This window comes from Ostrinia furnacalis, unplaced genomic scaffold (assembly GCF_004193835.3).
Source record: "Ostrinia furnacalis isolate ACB-3 unplaced genomic scaffold, ASM419383v2 OfSCF7311, whole genome shotgun sequence".
In the NCBI taxonomy this organism is placed as follows: domain Eukaryota; kingdom Metazoa; phylum Arthropoda; class Insecta; order Lepidoptera; family Crambidae; genus Ostrinia; species Ostrinia furnacalis.
In genome coordinates, this window is record NW_021137550.1 from 676,969 (window position 1) to 696,569 (window position 19,601).

Sequence of the window (19,601 nt, forward strand, 5' to 3'; positions counted from 1 at the left end):
AAACCATTTTGAATAGGAGTTGGAGGCCAACCGTGTTGTCAGTTTTCTATACAAAATATTGTTGATGATATACAAAGCAGATGCACACTATGTGATGCCGCAACCGCAAAAGGTGGGATTTAGTCCTTGTACTCAAAAAGTTAAGAAATGTGCTACATAGTAACTTAACGCGCGGGAATAAAAATAATTACTACTATTTTGTTACAATATTACAACTTTAACATTAATATTGAATTAAAAAATATATTTACTACCTAACAGGAAGATGTAACAGAAGTACATACCTATTTAAAAATATTATAAAGTATAAACACGCCCTAAATTTTTTGCTAGCATTGTAATGGGCTATATTAAGCTCAATACCTATTTTCCGTTCATTTTCCTGAAGCGAGAGTGTAACCACTGCTAGTGAAAGTACACAAAGGAGTAATAAACAAAAAGGAATGCGTACACGCAGTTGTTTCGGCATATAGCTTATTTACAAACATCCGTGCGATAGGTGGAAAATCTTATAATGTAATAGTCCGAGTTATTTATGGGAGTGCGGGCGCGGGCTATTCGGAGCCTCCGTCGCGAGCGCAGGTTCACACGGTGAGTTGCTTTTATGCCCCACTCACTCTTCCCATTGCACATGGGTACATAATGTGTAATCGTCATTTATACCAAACTCAACTTTATTGACATTATTAACAATACGCACTAAACCATAAGAATAATAAAGCTGTTTTTGCATATCCATATCTAATTTAAAATGCCCTTTCATGATAATGTCATATGACTCATTTATACAAATCTCAACCCGAATTACCTTGAGACTGGTCGGTAACAGACTGAAACGCAATACGTCCTGTGTTTAGTTTTTCTGGTTAGTTCCATTCTTAGGTAAGCTGACCTGTCGTTATTTGGTCTAGCAACGATTGTCCCCGGCAGAACAATGCTGTGCTCGCCCGCGATTAATAAACTAATGGGTATAATTGTTACCCCGAGGCGCCCGGTGCGCACGCGTCATTATTTTGACTATGACCGATCGACTTCGTGCCCCGATAAGGCAGGCCGTGCCTCGGCACTGATTTCGTTTTATTGTTATATAAACGTCTCGGGAAAGAGCTAACTTCCGTCTTTGCAAATGATAACATTGATTGTCGTTGCAGTGCAGTTTGGTTCTGAAGTCAGTCGCAACCCCGAGTCTACTTCCTACAACAATGTTGTATTTTTGAATCAATTCATCCCTCTCATATAGAGGAGATGATAGCGAAAGATACTCGTATGCCCGAAAATACGAAGACGGAATTTTCCTCTGGAAAATTGTTACCTGCAGTTTTCCTTTTTCCTGCAGAAGACTAAATGAGAATGCGGAAATAACGGGTGCGCTTTCATGGCTTATAATAGTACCTATCTGTTTATTTTACATGATGATCATAAACGTATCCCATCATAAAAAAGAAGCTCTGCGAATGAATCAATTATTTTAAATGACATCATAATTTCTGAATACTCATTACATTACTCAAGAATAGTGCTCAATGGGCAGCTGCTGAAATCGGTAGAGTCAAAAGGACGACCCATTGGTCTAACAGCAATCAAGATATTTCTAGGCTCTTACCACAAGGGATATGAGTTACAGTCATTTTCTTTTATAGGGTATAATAGGCCACTTTCAATGTGAAAGTATGGCGGGCTCCTGTGATTCTGTTTGTCCCACAATAATTTTAATTTACTTTTCGTATAGGCTCGGGACTAATAGCGGTTCAGATGCGCCGGCGCAGAATGCCGCTCTTGCTGCGCAATGAGACATAAATACAAAGTTATTGGTCATTGTCTTAATGCAACGGCCGGTGCACCGCCGTAACTATTAAAATGCTCGATGCGTTGACCTGAAATGCATGCGCTTATTGTGACTGGAGATTCTGCTTTACTATTATCTAATTTCTTTTGCGTTTTCAGTTAATTAGTACGAAAGTTTGTGTAACTTTCCTCGCTGAAGATAATTTGGCTACATGACTCATCCTACAAGTTTATTTCATTTGAAAATAATTAATTGTGAGAAGCTTACACGTGTAACGAATCGGAATACCTATTAAAACTTGCCAAAACTCACACTTTTTTGTAACTGAAGAAGTAAATATAGATGACATGTATTTGGAAAACAGGTATTTTATTATCAGACGCGGATGCATTAACCGGGACTTGTCATCAATAACTTTTTGCTGCTATAAATACTCTTAACTTAGGAATTCATAATTAGCACATAACATCGACATTTCGCACATTACGTATTATGCAACTCAAAATAAAAGATGTTAAAATATTCTTCAAATATTCTATTCTATTCAAACGCTATTTTACAGGTACCTACTGTGCAATTAGTTAAATGTCATGACCTAAATAATGATTTGAGTAACTAAGTATTTACAACACTGTACATTAGTGCACATCTAACAGCACATTGCAACCTACCACGAAATCGGCTTGAGACTAAATAAATGAAAACTTAACCTAGTTTTCATTTATTAAGCAAATATTATTTGTAGAGTAAAAATTATGAATTGATTTTACTTATTTTAAATTTATTGATTAAATCGACGAAGTCTTCAGACCTTATAGATTAATTGTATTGTCTGCGCACACGCATTCCAAAATATTCAAATCTAGAGTTTGAATTGAAGGGCGTGGTCGATTAATATAATCCGAAATGAGAGTTATCTCGGTCGGTTTGTAAGCGCAACGTTTGTTCGCAATAAATTATGGTGTCGGAACACAAAAGATGGCATTGTGAAGCGACAAGGCGACGTCCGATAAGAATCGCGGCGACCGCTCGCCACGACTCCTGCGCAACTCGCCTAATCCCTCAAATTATACATTTGATGTCATGCTAAACATAAATTACTATACTATCGCCAACATAAGCTTAGTTATTATTCAATTAGCACGCGGTGAGAAGGATAAGTTAAATCATAATTATAATGTTGAAGCGTTTTCCTTCATTAGTGTCCAGTCCAGCTATAAAATAACGTATTAGAGGAAAACTAATAAAAATGTTCTTTATATCTTTATTGACATAAGATAGGTACCTACCTATCTGAGTGAATATAATTGGATACCTTTATTTATAAAGTCGTTGTACCGACAACTCTATTTAGGCTTTTAACAATATTAGCATACATTTAACTTATAACAAACCGGATAATCGTATATCAATACATAACGATCATTTTGGTTCCATTTGTAACCGATTGCGAAAGAACAGTGTCGCATTATGGCTGGAGCGTCGTACAATAGTAACCTTTACATAATTTTTATGCGACAGTATCGATAATGTTAATAGAATAAGCGCCCACGCTGCGTTGTAGCGCCGGTCGCGTATTGTCTTTTTGCATACTCAAAGCACACCGCGTGTGAAAAGATTTTCCCGCAATTTTCGTAAGCAATACAATAATTAGGTGAAAGTAGCATAATGTAGCTTATATTATTTGCAGAATGGCTTAGTTTTAAAAGGGAACCAATACAAGCATTTAGTGCGATTTTATCGTGACGAAGTTACGTGCGAGCGCGACGCGACAGTGCGACAGCCGCGCGACACGCTCGCGTCCTCCGCGCATCGTTTTATGTCCAATTAATTTAAATAATAGCCGCTTCCCGACCTACCTGAGAGACTGCCACCACGACCCTTCTTTGTAGGGTTACCAATCTTGAAGAAGTATAGAGCTTAACGCAATAAATTATGTATAGTGGAAAGGGATAAGTGGTAGTATGGTAGATCCCAGTAATGATAGAGGTCTAGATGTTAATTGAAAACTGTTCTGTAAAGCGGAAGTTCATTCCACTCCCTAACTACATTTTCTCCATATTTTTTCTGTAACTTTAATTTTCTTCTACGACGATTTCATGAACAGAAAATTTTGAGGCCGTAGTTTGAGATCTCTATAAATATGTAGATATAAATGTTACTTCAATAGATAATAATAAACAAACACGTTTATGTTCTCGTGTAAGCTCATGTTCAGATTATTGCTAATGTGTGCACGTATTGTGCAGTCGACAACCCTACTCGTCTCATATCTCATACACCGCTATTTTGAGACAAGAAAAATGTTTTGACTGCGACTTTTAATACCTTAAGTTTACAGATTAGTCTTAACATGAAACAGGTATTCATTCACTTTGTTAGATTCATGTCACGTGATTACTTTAAAAAAAGCCAGCATGGGCTATAAAGCATGCTATCAAGGACTATCATAGATATTCAAAACCATTTTTGCTTCTTAAGTATCTTATTGTGCCCATATAGACTCACGACAACGTAATTTATTTCTAATTTTATTATTTTTAAAGTATCGCAAAGAGCCGGCCTCATTCATATATGCACTTCATTACGGCCCTAAATAGGTATAAAGCGCTCTAGACTTTCAAATTAGCATGTCTTAAAAGTGAATCGATCGCTTAGAGGTCGGTCATTGTGTTCGCTAAGGGGGACATTTGTCTACATTATTATTTGGTGCCGGTTTTTTCATGTACCTGCCTCACTATTCACATGGCGCCTAACTATTCATATTCAAATTGGAATTTCGTGTTGGGTAATTTTTAACATTTATTTACAATTGTGTAATCCGATAGCCTGAGTGATAAATTTGAATGAGGCGATATAAGTGAGATAAATTGATGCTTTGCTATCCACAATTGGCCGTTAATATTGATGCCGAGATCCGATTTGTGTAGCGTGGAAAAGTTTTTTCGGTAGACATAAATGTTTCAATTTCATTATTATTGCTGTGTGATTTAACAGATACGTAATAATCTGTGTGTCAAGTTTATTTCTCGGGGTTTCCCTTCGTTTTTCTTTTAAAAACCTGTGTCGTAATTATATGTTACAAGATTAGTCACCGCTATTCCATCCACGTTAGTTATGAGTGTTGTTGAGATTCGAAACAGCCAATGGTTCGGCTAAGGACGCGTGGAGATCCTCGGGCGAGGATGCCCCGCCGCGCGCGCGCCGCGGTCAACCAGCGTATTCATTAGCCCAGCGTTCCTCCCACCGACGTCCGTCATTTTACTTTATTTACGGCTTACGGCCGAGCCGAGGTGAGACCCCAATTTCGCATGCGCCTGTGGCTCGATAATTATACCATAGCTACGGCTGAAAAAGGACGGCCATTTTATATTGAATATGAACACTGCAACATCCCTGGATTCCATCGTGACTAATATGCCCACATAACCGGGTTTTCGGGCATGAACATTTAACACATATCGTTTCTCATCACATGGCCGTATAATACTCGTAATTAATTATATAGATTCAGTTTTGTTTGAAGCTTTTATTATAATATTTATATTATTATTACTATTTAAGATTAGCAAGACACTTTTAAAAGCTTTTCTAAGGATCTCTACATCACAATGATGTGCTACGCTCGACTGTGGGAAAATCGTAGCGGGTTGCTCATTCCGCGGCAAAACATTACAAATACCGGTTGTTAAAATTAAATAAAGCTCCGATTATATCTGCCAACACACATGGTGTTTAAAAATAACTTTTAAGTATGTATGAAGAAATGTTTCCCTCCTATTTTGGACTCTGAGTAAACGTTCATCATACATAGAACATGCATATTAATGGGTTATATTTATCACACGAGGAATGTAGTATGCTTGTTTCGCGTTAAGTCCTTCGCGAGGAGCAAGTTGATAATTGAAGAAAAATCAACATGTTGAAAGTCTGCGAAATAGCGATTTCAAGATTGGCAAAGCTTATATTGTAGTAGAAAAAGTTACTGTACCACATACGTTCGTCTTAAGTGTTCTGATCGCAGTGTGTATTTCCCGAATTGGCTGTCTCGAATAGGATTTATTGTAGAGCGATAGCCTGATTAACGATTCAAGAAGGTCAGATCAAGGGATCGGTGGCAAAAAGCTCTCTCATGTCCGCGATGTTAAGATAACCTTAAACTGGACATTTGTTATCCTTATCTTGTGTTGGAGCGTGGCTAATGTGGCCGCGGGCAGATACCCGATCGATTTATGTCGCCCTGGCACCCACGACAAATTGATAATTAATTTTCGAGCGTCGCCTTTGAGCGAGCCGTGTTATTTGCAAGCTCCTTCAAATGATTTTTGACTACCGTTAAAAGAGTCAACAATGCATTAGTCCCAAACTCATTTTGCATCTTGATCTTTTAAATTATATACGCGCTTTAGTCATCACAAGTTGTTTATTGATACCTTGTTAGGTAACTAATAAATCTTAGACACACCCATCACATTATTTGGTTACGTTTAATCTTACTTATCATTTAACAAACATAAAGAAACGTATTATGTTAATAAACATAGTGAACACGCAGATTAGGAACAAGGCTTTTCTAAAATTGAAAGCTTTACATCAATAAATTTGTATTCAGATCTTCCATTTGTCATTCTTTAGCATTTTCGGAAAATTATATGGCAATGTGCCCATAGCTGCAAATAGTAACAGTCAATAAAATGTTGTTTCTTTGGAGCCTGTACAAATAATCCCGTAGAAGTTTTACTAAGACAATGCCAGATGTATCCCTGAATGTAAGTAAAAGCTGAATTTCCCAGCTAGGTAGCAGCAACGATAGCATTTGACAGATGCTCGGCCCCAGCATTGTTCTCCGATAAGCGGAATAAATAAATCGGCCCTCACTGATGGACAGCCTCAAGGAATGTTTATGTTATGAGAATTGTTTTCTATTTCCTTGGGACACGACTTCGCTTTATTCGTTCATTTTGTGGCGTGCGCTCTTCAGACGAGATTATGATTCGTATAAACTCGTTTTGTGTATTACATATTCAGTTCAGCGATGATATTGAGAAGATAAATCAGGCTAAATTAAGAGTAAAGCCTTTATTGTCACATAGTTTCCACTTCATATCATCCTGTACCCGGTTTGTTTTTGCGACCGATCCCGCTAAATTCCTTGAAAGTACCGAAGCGGATGTAACCGCAGCATTATAGTCATCTCCGATGTCAAAGTGTCTGTTTAATGAAATATCAATCGGTTTGAAGCGCGTTACTACATGTAAACTAATATTCCGGCGTCCTTCGAAAAGATGTCCTTGCTGATTAAGAATCTTTACGGATGTTTATTCCCAGCGAGATAGAGTCCAAAATTCCCATATTGCAAGCGTTTTCACAATCGAACGGTGACATGGGTCCGTACAAAAACTGCTCGCCTCTGTCGTCGGGCAATTTCATCAAATTACTTGAGGTATCGGTTTTGATTTGGGCATCGAAAACATCTGAAAACGTTGGTTCTTTTGTGTAACTCGATTCCGACCGCGCGGGACTGTGACGCGAGCAGCGGCTCAAGCACACACAACGGTCTCCTCAAAAAATTGCCATTCAACAAATGAGTCATTTATCATCGTTTCATAATTTAAGAGAGTGAAACTATGTTAGTTATTTGTTTGAAAAAGTTTGATCATTAACTAGACCTTTTAAACGAGGGACTTAACTCAAAAGAAAATAAAAAGTTAGCTTATCCGAACCCGGGACACGGTAGTCGTTTCACACAGATTATGGAAAAAACAAAACGACATGTGTCATAAAAATATGCGTGTCGAGCGACACATCGGCCACAATGCTCGCCGTAAACGTCGTTCTAATCCCTTAAAACAATGCTAATGGATCTACGTAAAGTTGCCGCCTGTCAGCGCCCAACACTCCTCCGATCGCCTTAACGCTCCGCTCGCCACCAATAAAGTTGACACTAAATTAGAACGTTCTTATTCCTTTTCTAAACGAAATCACAAAGCTGTAAATAAATATTTTATTATACGTGCTCACTGGGCGCATTTTAGTGTGAGCGATGAACACGGATTCACGTCAAAACATCTTTATCGGGTTATTTGTCTTATAAAATATTATCAAGAGGCTCTTCGGGACCATCAGCAAAAGAGGACGTGCGATGTTGATTTTACACCCACGTGATGTGATCACTTCTGCTCGGGGCGAGGGATAAACAATGAAAGCGGCGATTACATGTCAATGGCGTAACAAAGATAGTTTATCTTTCTTTGGAGATGGGTTCTTGATGAGAGCGGTTTGTTAGGTGTGAACTGCCGAGGCGGACGAGTCTCGTCTGCGCAGCGCGGACGAACGCGGCGAGACGCTCTACGCGCTATCAACTCCTGATGGACTGATAAATTAATAATTCATATTCATAAAACAAACACGCTTTTTATCTTTTTAACCACCCTTTCGACATAAATTTATTTGTCTTATCTTGAACAGTAACTTATAAGGGGTTTTATTAAAAGATCCGTGCTAAGTACTGGATGATGGTAGCGCATACCAATTATTTTGACACATCGATAAATCATGAATATTTTTACATTCATGAATGAATGAATGTTAACCAGTTATTTACTTGATCTATTAAAAAACGTATTTTCTACTTGTATACAGTGCTCTTAAAGTACATAATTATGTAGATATTTATTACCTATCGCTGCGGGCTTCGCGTAGATTAACTAAGTAGCTTAGGGGTAGTCGTGTGGAAGATAGCGGAGGAACCGATTTGAATAAGAACTTTCACGAACCTGTTTGCTACGAATAGTGTTTCTTGTAGAGTATGGAAGTGTCAGTATATTAATTTCCTTTCTCAACTGGTCTGATTTTTAGCATGATCAGTAATGGAAAGTTTTTCACTAGTGATAGTGATGATATCGTCTGAATTCCCTGAAAACATAATTTTGCAGTTGACCTGTAAACAATTAAAAAAAAAATCATTCTTCTCTACTCTATCATCTTCACCTTGATTTGTCGCTAGCAGCATCTTGTCGATAGTTTTGTCTTTACTTAGGTGGGAGCTGGTGCATCTCTTGCACATGTCTAACGTGGCGAAGCAGTAAGGGCGCGAGGTACGCCGGCGACCGCGTAAGTAGAGGCCGGCGGCGCGACCGGTTGCGTCGGAAGGGGCGTGCTTCTCCCGCAATCACGCACTTGTCGCGTTTTCATCACCTGCCTGCTAAAAGTGACGTAATTACGGATGCAAATCGATAAGCAGTTATCGACTCGACGAGGGTTGACGCTGCAAATTAGCACGATACGCCAGTTAATGTTTATAGCCTTCCGCGCGAAAAGTGATTTAGCGAAAGGGTAATTGCACTTAGGCGGGTTTCGTATAACGTTTTTTAAAAGTTTCATTTTATACGCATTTAACTCATCTTGTTGGACGGAATATTACAAAATCGTATTATCAATCTGACACTGTTACCTAGGTATTAATTTTATTTTAATTAAAAAAACCTTCAATAAGATTAAAACAGATACACTAATTTAAATTCCCAAAAAAGAATTCCGTTTAATTTAAAATTTTAATTACTATTTTAGAAGAATTCCGTTGTTGTGACACTTTAAAATACCTTAATGATTTCTCAGAGTTCGTAACCAAATACTTCATATAGATTACGATAAGGAATCTATCGGTACGAAACAAAGGGTAAATACGAATTTGATCGATGTCGGAAGCGTGGATTCCATCGCTCACTCGGATGACTTGCAACTAGTGAGCATGCTCTCATTGACTCCGCCATTGACCCCGCGTCAACCAGCGCTAGCGATCACAATAATATAAATAATGGAGTCACATCCGTCCCATGGGCAATACCACCATAAACACACGCATTCTAATAGAATACACGAGCTTAACCGATCGTTCCCCAGGGTGATCCCACAATTGGGACAAACGAATCGTGAATGGAAAAGAATCGGTTTTGCACCTGGTACTACGCTGTAAGTTATGAAGTATTTGAGGTCTCTAGACACCATTCATTGAGGTTACCTCATTGACGTTCGCGTAGGGATCTATTGTGACAGCATTTCACACAACGGAGGTCGTTAACTAGCATTCTGTTTACTACGCTATAACTGCGGCCTTCGTCGGCGTAAACATTCCGAGTTCGTCTAACACATGTAAGGTACATACACGCAGCCCCATTATTGTATAGATAGTTACTCCAGTTGAGTGAATGAAGTGTAACGTTTCATTAACAGAGGTCTGTGGCCCAGGCAAACACCGCATATCGGTTTCTTGTTTCAAGTTTTTTTAACGGGTGAAAGGCGCCCGCGTCTCCTTAAAAGCCTTGTGGACTGTGTTCGTTAGCATGCCTTTACACACGATATAGCGCTCAGTGTGAAAAAATGCATTTTTAACGCATAGAAAAGTGAGTGGATTGCCGACACCTTTGTATTCAAAATATGCTTGCTTGTGTTAGAAAACTTACTGAAAATCTTTTTTATAGTGCAATGTGAGCTTTTAAAAGTTTTGCTTTAAATCGCAATGTTATAAATAATTTAAAAATTGCAAAAAGTAGGCTTTTTAAAGATTAATAGAAAACAAAATAGCGATATTTCAAGTAGTGTTTAAGTGAGAAGGGGAGAGCAAATGAATGCGGTGGCGCGGCGTGCCGACGACAGCCGCATTAAGACAACAAAGGGTGATATTTTTCGTGAACAAACATGAAGAGGCTTTAAACACACACGGGCACAGGTGATGCATCCACGATGCATATTTATGATGTGTTCGACAGCTAGTGCGACACTAGGGCTTATGGCGAACAAATATTGGTAGTTTGGTAGCGTATTACCGAAGGAACTGTATGTTCTTTACGATATTGCCCAGTTTGTCAAGGGGTTTCGAATATATTTTAGTGATTGATTGAACTATACACTTACATATGAATCAATGTTTCTCTACAGGCTATCAATGACTATTTAATATTCAAAATAGAAATAAAACTCATCCGTGAGAAACGCGCATCCAAAATGGATGCCAATGAGTCACCGGTTGCGGTTTCTGTAACTATTTTATGAATGAAAAAGTTGCGATAAATCGTTTAGTCCCTCCCAGCCCTATCATCTACCAATGCGAAAAAATATTTGGTTGCCATAAAACAAGGTGTTACTCAGACACACGGCATGATGCCGACTAAATTATACTTTGCGTTACCGAAAATGTTTTAGGTCCGAGTCAACCACACGTTTTAGGATCACATTATTTTGCAGGTAGGGACCTAAACATTATGAGAGGCAGAACGAGATTTCCCTAAATACGCATTTTGAATCGGTTTTATTGCCTTTAAATTAACATTTATTTCAATTTGCTCATGTTTAGGTATCGGATGATAATAAAAGCATTCATGATACCTAATTGATAATTGATATGCCAACATAGCAGCATGTTTTTGTTTCAATTCCATTTATATGTAAATTCTAATTATACGAAAACAGAAATGAGTAACTGTAAGTTAATAAATAGGATCGCGCATCATTTCATCCCTGCCTTTAAAAAAATTAAAGCACCTTAAATTCCCATGTCAATTTATCATAATTGCTGTTTTGACATGTTTGCAGGAAACTCAAAATCACGTTACGCTATATAGGGCCGAAAGGCGGTTCGCGTGAACAAAATGAACGGTCGGTATCACAAAAAACTGCCCTTAAACTATTTGTTGTGGTTTCCATAAAGAAAAAAAATTGAACATCAAAAACCAGTCAGCATTGGTCGGTGCTTTTCGACTCCAGTGGCCTTGTACAAAAAACGATGTGTTAAGGAATGTAAAGAGCCATTTAATTATCCTAATATATTGTTATGGTCGCAGAGGGAGGCGGTAATAAATTAACGAAGCGTCCGGAGCCACATGAGGTGGCGAATGGTGCCTCGCTAAACGGCTTATCTATCTAATATATTCGAGCGATCATATATTTTTATTTAACAGCCTCACTGGTTCGAAGATAGTCGAGTACGAGTCTGTAGACGAGCTCGGTGCGGCGTCGTCCTTAGACGTGATTCGCGGCGCGCATTCCCGCGTTACTGCACCCTGTTTCAGTGCGATGATCCTCAGTGTTTTTATTTCATTTTTACCTCAATTCCATCGGTCGGCCTTCATTATGCGTCCGCAAGTGATTCAGTCGCCACCGGTTCAGGTAGCTCGCCGTTTCGCTTCAAAACTTGACCTAGGTATTTCGATTCGCTTGTTAATTTTTTGTTAATCAATATGAGCTTTTGATGTGGTGTAATTTGATAATTTGCGAAATTGAATTTACATGAACCGAGTTCTGGATAAAAACTGGTTTAATGTATGAGTATGACAACGATTGGGCGCCTATTGGGTACCCGGCTGATGATAATCGTGGTGCTAGGGCACGTAGGTACGCGACAGGGCGAGGTGTCGGAGGCAGGCGTCCCGCTGCGCGCGAGCATTGTGATCGACAGCTTGTTTACTAAAAATATGCATAATGAATTTATAATAGCCCGCCCGATCTGTCGCGTCGCCTCGTATTCGATTGAAATACGCTCACACAATCAATAAAAATAAATAAGCACTCTTTACATGCCTATTTACTATTGAGTATTATGAGCGATCTTAGAAAAAAGCTTTCCGAAATATTCTGTGTTGATGTAAACAATGGGATCGATGGAACTAGTTATGAAAGCAAGAATCCCAGGGTTATGATGGGTGCAAGGTGGCTAATTGCGGCACCAATATGTTCCCACGTTTAAGTGCACGAAGTGTTTGAGGTTGCATTTAGCATTCGATTGTTTTAGTGCGCACCGAGACGACTACGGGAGGCAAGTTTAAACACTCGGTTCCCTGGCCGCCGCCACCGCCACAACATCGCACTATCTAACGGCTGGCATCAGAATAACCTACAAAATACCCCTACTGAGGAAGGAGTTAAGAATAGATGTTAAATAAATGATGACTACTAAAAAACAAGACTGGTTTTTGTTTATAGGTCAGTTTTAAAACCATTAGTCAAAGTCACGAAACTGTTTAGGGCCAGGCTTGTAAAAATAAGCAAACATTTCCAGACCTACTACGAAAATGGGAAATCAAGGCTAATTTGGTATAAGCGGTAAGTACTTAGCTATTTTAGTACGAATAATGTGGAGCATGTCGATCTTTAATAAGAATTCCTTAAACTACGTACCTGTATGTAGTACGTACGAGTACCGAGAAAAATAAGACATATATCTAACAACACAATGAATATGAGCGGACAATTTTATTTAGTGAAACGGCACCGTAGAGAATCGAGTATCACTGGCAAATTCAAACATGTTGAGGTTCTCGCAACTCTTTATTAGGTGGTTGGTCGTTCGTAGAAGTGATTATGTACGGTGCTCCAAAGTATCTGGTACGCTGAATGCGTCGCCCAGGCGGGGCGCCCGTTTGCCTCGATTCGTTACGTCAATCTCACAATTTTTTCTCTACGAAATCTGCATAAAGTGAGTTGACATCGCGCGACAAAGCCGACACGCAGCGCGCCTCGCATTGTCCGCATTTCTTTATAAATATTTTGACATTTCCTTTATTTGTTCCGCGGAGTTTCACAAACGAAATTGTGTCGATCCCTTCGTGCGGTGCGTTTTAATTTGATTTATTTCTTCACGACAAAATATCCGACATCCTGTGTTGTCCGGTCGTGGGGCGGCGCGTTTGTCAATTTGTTAGCACATCTATTGGTGTTTCTTTAAGTGCAAACAAAAGCTTCACATGTTTAGTCTCAATATTGTTTCTCGAGACGTTCGTTCACTTGAGAACCTTGTAGTTTAGCTACCAAATATAAGTATCAATTGACATGTAAAAACTTTTACTAACTTCTAAATGAAAAGTCTGATCGAGCCATATTTGTGTACTTAATCCACATAAACGGAGGCAGTTACGAATAGAAAGCTATTATCGGTTTCAATCGTATCTGCGTTTCACAGTAAAAGTTATGATTGCATTGAATATAGCACTATGCTATTCACGTTAATAATTCTCGGGCATTAGTATTATTTTTATGTTCACGTGTCATTATTGTGATTTCCAGAGATGCAAGGAGAAGCTGAATACGTTGGCGATCAGCGTCATGAACCAGTGGCCCGGCGTGCACCTACGGGTCAACGAAGGCTGGGACGAAGAGAACTCTCACGGCGAGAACTCGCTGCACTACGAGGGGCGGGCGGTGGACATCACCACCAGCGACCGAGACACCAGCAAGATTGGCATGCTGGCGCGACTCGCCTACCAAGCTGGCTTCGACTGGGTCTACTACAGAAGCCGGTCGTACATCCACTGCTCGGTCAAGACAGGTGTGTATAGATGCGTTGTGATGATGCTGGTTAAAAGTAGTAAACTATAAAGCATCTATGATTAAAACAAAATATTAAAATCTAATACCTAAGTCTTAAAGATTATTGTATTCTAAATAAATCCTAAGAAATGTTATACAACTTAAAAACACCGGACCACAAACAATGAAAATCTATTCATAAATATTATTAATTTCAATAAAATAAAAAAAGAAATATAAAACAGCATTTTAAACAACACTTCTTATCGTCAACCGTAATAAATTTTCCATTGCCGCGCGTACCGCGTTGAAGTCTTTTGTATGGCGCTAAGTATGCGCCCTAGAATTTGTCAGTTTACAAGTTACATTTCAACTTGTTTTTGTATTTAAACGCTCTATAATTTTATATTTAATAGAAATCCGTTTTACATTATTAAGTTAAAGTAAAAATAAGGGAAAGCTTAAGGAAAAAGTTACAAAAACATGATCGAAAGCAGTCCCTAAAAATGTTGGAGCCGGGGAAAACTCGTCGGAATCACGTGATGGGTACATAACTGTACAGAGTGGACTACGGGACGGTCCAAATATATAGTTGAACTTTACAAGAAGAATGCATCTCAGACAGCTTCCCGCGCCCTCGCCCCGGCGGTGTCGATCAAACGGACGAACAAGCCTCTTGTTAGCGCCCATCCCTCTCGCACGCGACCTATAAAGTATTTCCGTCCTTCGCGCACACGGCCGCATCGCAGCCAATCCCCCACTTCTATAATTACGCCGGTGATTCAATGGCTACTTATATCTATATGTGTGTACGGCATAACGATGAGAAGCAACTGTTTGCATGTGTTTGTGGGTGTGTGTTTTTAGATATTATGGAGGCATTCCGCCGCTCGCATAGTTCCAATTAATTTTGCAGATGAACCTCCGAGCTCGGCTCCCACTCTGAAAGCGAAAGCTCTGCTGAGAAAATGTTGTGAATAAATTATTTTAACTTGAGCAAAGCTTGAGGAAATATTATTTCAAGCAAAAAATAATTTTCTACGTACTTTTAACATCATAAATGCCAATTACTGCCTATAAATTGTCAAACGTTGAAAACATGAATATAAAGTTAGTTATAAATAAAGTGGTATATTCAAAGCTGTCATGAACTAATTAATATTATTATCAGACGCATTTTGAATAAATTAAAATTACTAGTGTTTGACTTAATTTACAGGCTGAACGTGTAATGAATTGATTATACGGTTTAATGGTTACGTCAGAATTACTTACCGTTTAGTTTACGTACGAGAAGGTTCAAGTAATATGATTAGCAACGATTTATTATGAAAGGAAATTAGTATTTATTTCATTTCAATGCAAACCAAAACATTATTATCGTATCTCGTAGTTACGTATCCCACTAAATAAATCGTATTGTTCAACGCGCACTTTCATTGGAATTGGTTATATTTATGACTAGAACGCAATTTCTATGAGCAAATCGTAAAATAAGTAGGCAGTTGACATGAATGATTAGAATAATTGACCACATTTCTATTACCTCTAACGACGTGTAAGTTATTGTCACTATTTCTAGAACCAGATTGTCTTCGACAGAAGAGTTTATCCACACGGTGTCGCGTCCAAGTATAGGTTCTAATGATACTTTGCATACAATTTTATAAAGTTCTAGTTATCTTTTAAAACGATTGATATCAAAACACTGTAAAGATTGTTTCGATTCTACGCGATAGTCCCGGCCATCGGTCGCAGTCAATTTGTTTCGATGTTTATTCATTTATTCCGGCGTTTTGTTCGAGCGTGCTCCTTTGGTATTAATTTGGAGTTTATGAATAATGAATGTGGTCGTAGGTATGTCTTACGGCGCTTGGCTTGACCTGCGTGGAACAGATGATCGTACTCATTGGATCACTATTTATAGTATTTTGAGGATTCTAGAGTAATAATTTTCGCTTTATGCATAGTATGTTTAATTGTTTCTTACATTTTTACAAGCCTTATCCTTACTACATGCTACGAGTAAGTAAAGGTTTATTGCAAAAATATGCTTTTATTATACTTCGTACTCCGAACCCATACTTTAAACGGGTTTCTTCAGAGACTCCGATTTTCTGCAATTCTTTCTATCCTTTTAACGCTCTTCTCTAAAACGCTCAACATTACTCAATATAGTTTAAATTTATTTCTCTATATGACGCGATATTACGTTATTTAAATACTAATTGGGACGGATACCCATACTAGGTGTATCTCCCGTCTGTCGCCGCACTAGTGATCTCGAGCGTGGTCAAGGCCGCTGCATGCACGCGGACTCTCTCCGTTGTGAAATTGTATGGCTACGGCCAATCTGTATTTCGCGCACGAGTTCCGTGACTTAGGATTAAGATTGAAAAAAAAAAGTTACCAGCTTTTTATTTTGATACAGATAACAGTGTTAACTTTCTATTGTCCTCATGGTAGTTTAAAGGAGTTAATAAATAAATTAATAGATCTGTCTACATAATTGAAAATAGAATAAAATGCTGTTATTAATTTCAATGTTTTTCATAAAATATGGTCATAAAGTTAACACTTTCTGAAACTTTCTCTGGAACGATTTGAAATGCCTTCAAAACTGAGATGAATAGTTAAAATATTTTGGATATCCTACATAATAAATCTTGAATATTTTAGGCGATATAGAACAATAAAATACATGAGAATTTTCTGCCAGTTTCGTTAGAGCTTTTTCAGCTATTTTATGACTTCGCTACAAAAGCTCGATTCTTTTACTTTCTTAATATTGATCCATTTAACATTAAAATTATTTCTTTTCATACATGAAAATTTTAATAACTTGCTGACTTTGACGACGTTAATGGCTTTATATTATTTTTCATAAATTACGAATACGATTTGATTAATAGTTGTCTGATCAAAAATTTGGTGATATGTCTAGTCGGTGTAACAGAGACTATATTAGGAGCAATATTAAGCCTTAATGGGTCATATATTACTCTCGAGTATCTCACCGATCATCGCCGCTAATAAAACGGGGCGATAGTTTTTATGCCCTCGATTAATTGGGTTCCATCGGCCGCCATCGGCAGCTCTTTTATGTAACGTGCTATTTTTTATTGGGCCATGTATAACTGATTTACATTTGTTTTTATAGACTGAATTAAGTTAATCGCTGTAGGCATGGCTTGTCGACGCGTGGTTGTCTCATCGCTCAGAAAGACTATGCAAGGAATAAGTGTATCAACGTTTGTACGATAATTTTATGACAAATTCATTGCATTTAATTGCACATTCATTTCTTTTTATTTATTTATTATTTTTTGCTCTATTCTGAGCACTTGTACGCTCCCCACAGATTGTTTTGTCCTGCCACAACAGCAAGGACATTATATTTCTTGTTTCTCAACCACAAATATTATAATGAAGTCTACATCTCAGGCTTATCTTTTGAAAATGTACGGTTTAAAATCGAATGAAACTAAAGCTACATGAACATTAACATCGGCGCGGCAACAATAAACTTTATACACACAACGTTACACACAAATTACCGGACATTTGTAAGCAAATGCCTAGAATGTGCCGAAACGGTGAGCTTTTGGAACAATGCGATGGGGCAGTTAAGGTGGTTTGACAAGAAGCACGCGGCAAATGGGGCGTGACCGCCGACCGCAGGTCACGACACGACGAGCTTGACGTGTCCGGTTGAAATTGAAAAAGAGGCTGCCATACGATGCGGTGTAACTCCGCCGCATTATTAAAGAATTGTGCTCACCCATGGTAAATAAATCCACGCTTCACATGCAATAAACAGTGTTTAACTCATGATAATTGGAGCGACTTATCACTAAGAGATGGCGCTGTCTATAAAATAGTTCTCGGTTGACGAATGATACATTTAATTAAATTACCGTTGAACTGTTTTTGAAATTCTATTTAATTTAAAATATAAGAGGAATAAAATAAAGGCAGGTAGTATTAAAATTTACACTATTTATTACTTATTAATTAGAATCATCTTTCAAAAAAAAATATTGAATGAATAATTTACAATATTGAAAAAAACTTGTTTTTTCTTAACCAATACCTCGGTCATGATTAAAGGATCTTTAGCATCATTTACAAAATCGAAGGATAGAAGCGGGAGCGAGTAAGTAATGCATCGCGGTTTGCCACTGCACGTTCAGGTTGGTGATCAGTATTTCTTTACCTAAGTTTGTTATAGGCTAATTCGTCTATCTGTTCAATGAACAAATCAATACATTAGTGATTTCCAATCTTGATGACATCAATTTATCTTAACTTCCTAAAATACGCGTTTAAAAGGTAGAGTGCTCTCAATTTGGATTCGGAAAATGCGACACGGTGCACCCCAGTACCTCAATGAGAACATATGTCGCGCCGCACCTCGTGCGAAAGTGTCCGCCGTATGACACCCGAGACGCTACATCCCGGAAGGCTGCGGCCGGACGACCGTTCCCACAACTGACGAAAGGCCGCCTCAACTCGTCAGGATTCATCTTGTCGGGTTCACTGAGTCTTGGACAAGGTTAGCGGGAGACAAAGAAATTGTTTTGGAGTTCATTAACAGTTTGGTGCTCTACATTTGGAATTGGCCCAACCAATGCTAGGTTGACTGCAAAATTGGGTAGTATGTATACTCAAATAAATAATGGCAATATTAAATGCAAATATTGGGAAAATTACATGGTACAAATTACAAAGAAAATAATTAACTAAGCTAAGCTGATTCATGAAACAGTTAGCATTTTCCCACTGGGACTTATTATTTAAATATAATTTAGTTATGCAATGTATATCATAGTTATTACCTACTTTATTATGGTTCAAGTTAAAGGAAAAAGCGGTTACTTTAGTCGGACTACATTCTTGAATCGCCATCAACAGCATCCAGGGAAAAACAAGAAAATAATAGAATAACTTGCAGCTGTAATGCAAATGTATGCGTATACTGTGACATCCAACACGCGCAAAATCTATGTTACGTTAAACATTATCCTACATAAAACCAGTTCTTAGCCGGCATTAGTAAAAGTATTGCATAAACAAATCACTAATATTCCATGTATGTTTGACTTAATATGTTCCATCCAATAACTCAACTATAGGCTTGCAGCCAGTTTATTTTAACACAATGCTATGCATTATTATCATTTGCTAGGAAATATTATTCCGCGGGTCGTAACTTTCAAGAAGGAATATCACAGTAACTTATGATAATCCGGGACATAAATACGAATTACATTAGAAAGTCAGTGTGGGCATCTTTGCGCACTAAATCATTTCGCTACCTAGCCTATGCTATTATAAAGTGAACTAAATTGAACCATACATTATAGAATTATTCAATAAAATTCTGTTGAATAAATTATATAATCTTTGATTTAGATGATATCAACTCGAGGCTCGCAATACGTTGAGATTCATTCATTTTATTCTTAGCGTGAGATTTTCATGCGAACGTGTTTTGCACTTCTTGAGTTACAAT

The 19,601-nt window shown here is 38.1% G+C and overlaps 1 protein-coding gene across 1 annotated transcript in view; it reads left to right on the top strand.

Annotated features, from left to right (window-relative positions):
- Positions 1-19,601, top strand: part of hh (hedgehog signaling protein) — a 40,666-nt gene that overhangs the window by 15,580 nt on the left and 5,485 nt on the right. The window contains exon 2 of the mRNA XM_028319656.1: positions 13,844-14,105. Within this exon, the coding sequence (XP_028175457.1) occupies positions 13,844-14,105 (262 nt within the window). The remainder of the gene's footprint in view (positions 1-13,843; positions 14,106-19,601) is intronic.